Source organism: Alligator sinensis, unplaced genomic scaffold (assembly GCF_000455745.1).
Source record: "Alligator sinensis unplaced genomic scaffold, ASM45574v1 scaffold1704_1, whole genome shotgun sequence".
NCBI classification, from domain to species: Eukaryota; Metazoa; Chordata; order Crocodylia; family Alligatoridae; genus Alligator; species Alligator sinensis.
Window position 1 is genome coordinate 105,398 of NW_005843413.1, and position 3,826 is coordinate 109,223.

The 3,826-nt window shown below is 59.7% G+C and overlaps 1 protein-coding gene across 1 annotated transcript in view; it reads right to left on the reverse strand.

Annotated features, from left to right (window-relative positions):
- The window catches only part of FBXL19 (F-box and leucine rich repeat protein 19), a 13,064-nt gene that overhangs the window by 6,966 nt on the left and 2,272 nt on the right, over positions 1–3,826 (reverse strand). The window contains exons 6-7 of the mRNA XM_025195151.1: positions 3,439–3,724; positions 7–206 (exon numbers count right to left, since the gene is read on the reverse strand). Coding sequence (XP_025050936.1) covers positions 7–206; positions 3,439–3,724 — 486 coding nt within the window. The remainder of the gene's footprint in view (positions 1–6; positions 207–3,438; positions 3,725–3,826) is intronic.

A 3,826-nucleotide genomic window follows, 5' to 3' on the forward strand; every position in this document is an offset into this window, starting at 1 on the left:
TGAGGCCAGGGGCAGGGCGTCGGGCTCAGGGCTGGCAGGGGGCGGGCGCACCACATGCCGCTCCAGCTGCAGCAGGGCTGGCGGCTTGGGGGGTGAGGGCACCAGGGGCCAGCCCAGCAGGCGCCGCGGCCCCCCCCGCACCCGCGGCGCCCCCCGATGGTTGTTCTCCTTGCCCGGGCCTGCTGCGTCCTCCTCCTCGTCCTCGTCTGCCAGGGGAGACAACAGGCAACAGATATGTATGTATAGATGTGCACAAGACATGTAATGGGCAGCCGGGACAGTAGACTACAAGAGATATGTACACAGATGCACACAATAAATGTAACAGGGAGCCAGGGCAATAGAGATGTATCTAGATGTGCGCAATAAATGTAATGGGGAGTGCGGGGATTGGGGCTGGCAACAGCTTCCTCAGCCTCCTCTGGGAAGGGGAGAAAGGGGTAGGGGGTCAATAGGGGATGGGATGGCATGCTGGGCTTTTCTGGTTATTACTCACAATAAATGTAATGGTGGGTGGGGGCCAGGACTGGCCATGGCTTCCTTAGCCTCCTCAAGGAGAGAAGGCAGGGCGGGGCGGGGGGCAACAGGTGGGTGGAGCACTGGGCCGCTCCGGTCATTACACGCAATAAATGTAATGGGAAGTGGTAGTGCATGGAGGCATGTCATAAATGTAATGGAGCAGGAGCACGGGGCTGGTTGTATCGTCCTCATCCTCATCCGGGAAGGAGAGAATAGGGGGATGGGACACCAGGGCACTCTCCATTTCTTGCATGGCTTGCCATGGAAGCATAGTATAAATGCAACAGAGCAGGGGCTGGCTGCATCTTTCTCTGGGAAGGAGAGAAGGGGCTGGGGGTGGGGAAATCAACAGAGCAATGGAGCACCAGGCTGCTCGCCCTGTTTATTGCGCGGCCTGCTGCGGAGGCACACCATAAATGTAAGGAAGCAGGAGCTGTGGCTCACCACATCTTCATTTTCATCTGGGATGGAGAGAACCAGGGGGATCCATAGGGGAGTGGGGAGCCGGGCTGCATTCTCCCTTTACATTCATTGTGCGCAATAAATGGAAAGGGAGTGCGGGCTGAGTGTCTTCCTGCTCATCCCCGTTTGGGAAGGAGAAGGGGGGCTGGGGGGGCCCCAGGCAGGTGCTGGGCCTCTTTTTTTGGCGCTTCTCTCTGACTGCATGGCGGGCTGGGGAAGTGCGCAATAAACAGAAGGTGTAGCAGAAGGCGGAGGGGATCAGATGCCCTCCCCTGCACCTGGGGTGCTGAGGGGCCATGTTGTGACCCTGCCAGCATCTCCTGGCATACTCTGTCCAGCTGCCCAGCCCACGTGTCACGCTACATGCCCCCTGCCCGCCCATCCAGCCTGCCCCGTGCTTGTCTGTCCCATTCCCACCCCCCTTCTGCCCCCTACTCCCCTTCCTGCCCGTCTACTACCCCCATGCTCGCTGCCTGCCCCCCACCCCCATGCCAGCTGGGCATTGCCCCCTGCCAGCTTCCTTCTACCTGCCTGCCCCACGCTGCAGCCATCTGTCTGTCCACCCCACGCCGTGTCCGTGTCCCGATATGTGTAGTACCCAGCATCCACCCGCGCTCCATCTCTTCGTCCCACACTCAGTTTATCCATCTACTCTCCACTCCGTCCATCCACCGCTCGCCCACCCCACGCTCCCCGTGTCCATTCATGTACACACCTACACATCCAATGACCCACAGCATCCCTGCATCCACCCCATACTCGATGCATCCCTCTATTCGGCACTCCACACATCCACCCACCCTGTGCTCTACCCATCCATGCACCTAGTATCATAGTGCTTAGGGTAAGAAGGGACCTAAACAGATCATCAGGGCCGACCCCCTGCCCCGGGCAGGAACGGGTGCCAGGGTCTCATAGTTTCCTAGTAGTTAGGGGTCAGAAGGGACCTAAATAGATCACCTAGTCTGACCCCACCGCCACTAGCCGGAGCACACGTTGGGATCACATGACCCCAGACAGGTGTTCATCCAACCTCTTTTTGAATTTACCCAAGGTAGGAGCGAGGACCACTTCCCTAGGAAGTTGGTTCCAGGTCCTAGCTACCCTGACAGTGAAACAGTGCCTCCTGATATCTAGCCTGAACCTATTCTCTAGCAGCCTCTGGCCATTGTTCCTCATCACCCCAGGTGGTGCTGGGGAGAACAGGACCCTTCCTATTTGCTGCTGATCTCCCCTAACGAGTTTGTAGGCAGCCACCAAGTCTCCCCTCAGCCTCCTCTTGTGGAGGCTGAACAGGTTCAGGTCCCTCAGCCTCTCCTCATAGGGCCTGCCCTGTTGCCCTCCAACCAAGCGGGTGGCCTCCTCTGAACCCTCTCAAGGCAGGACACATCCTTCTTAAAGTGCGGTGCCCAGAACTGGATACAGTACTCCAGTTGAGGCCGGACCAGTGTCGCGTCGAGGGGGAGGATCACCTCTCCGGACTGACTTGAGATACACCTTTGGATGCACGACAAGTTGCAGTTGGCTTTGCCGGCTGCGGTCTGGCATTGGCGGCTCACGTTCATCTTGGAGTCAGCAATGACTCCAAGATCCCTTTCCATCATATCACCCCAGCCAAGTATCTGTCCAGCCTCCTCTGGAAGACCCCCGAGGCAGGGGAGAGCACCGCCTCCCTTGGGAGCCCAGTCCAGAGCCTGGCAGCCCACACCGGAAAGACTTGTCTCCTGATGTCCAGCCTGAACCCGCTCTCTAACAACTTGTGCCCATTAGTCCTAGTAACCCCGGGAGGAGCTGGGGGAACAGAGCCTCCCCCAATTCCCACTGGTCCCCGCTGGTGAGTTTGTAGACGGCCACCAGATCCCCTCTCAGCCTTCTCTTGTAGAGGCTGAACAGGTTCAGGTTCTCCCCGTAGGGCCTGCCCTGCTGCCCCCTGACCGTGCAACTGGCCCTCCTCTGGACCCTCTCCATGCTGTCCACATCCCTCCTGAAGTGCGGCACCTATGTATATACCTACACCTCCATCCATCGTCATTAACCCTCACAGACCCCCTAGTTCATTCCTCCAACCATCCATCCATCCATCCATCGACCCCTGTAAGCCTCAGGGTTCATCCATCCATCCATCCCCAAACCCCTTCCTTCCTTCCAATGAACCATTCCATCCCTCCATCCATCCGTCCATCTAATGAACCAGTCCGTCCACTCATCCAGTCACTGACGTGCATAGAGCCCCTCCCCGCTGCCATCCATCCGTCCACTCGTTCACCCCTGGGTTCATCCATCCATCCATCCAATGAACCATTTCATTCGTCCCTCCATCCCATCATTGACCTGCGGAGACCGCCTGGTCCATCCCTCCAACCCACACTCAATGTCCCCCTCTATTCTGCACTCCATCCGTTCACCCCATGCTCTACCCACCCATGCCTCCCTGCAAGCCCCCCTGCTGTGTGGCACCTTCACGGTCGTCCTCGTCGTCCTCCTCGTCGTCCTCCTCCTCCTCGCTGGTACTGAAGCTGAGGGGTGGGGGTAGGCGGGGTGGGGAGGGGGGGCTGTGCGCAGCACCCGACGACTCCCCACTCTCCGAGTCGGTGTCGGAGCTGGAGCTGGAGCTGGGCGCTGCGCGGACGCGCTCCAGCAGCTGGCACATCTGCTTGAAGCGCTCCAGCTTCTCCCGCCGGTCGGGCGCCGCTGCCATGGGCACTGGGGGGGCCGCGGGCGCCAGCGATGCGCCAGGGGGCTTCTGCGGAGAGAAGGGGGGCGGTCAGTGCAGCCCAGATGCCTGGGTCCTCTGCAGGGAGGGGAGGACGGGTGGGAGCAGGGAGTTTAGGAGCCCTGCTGCCAG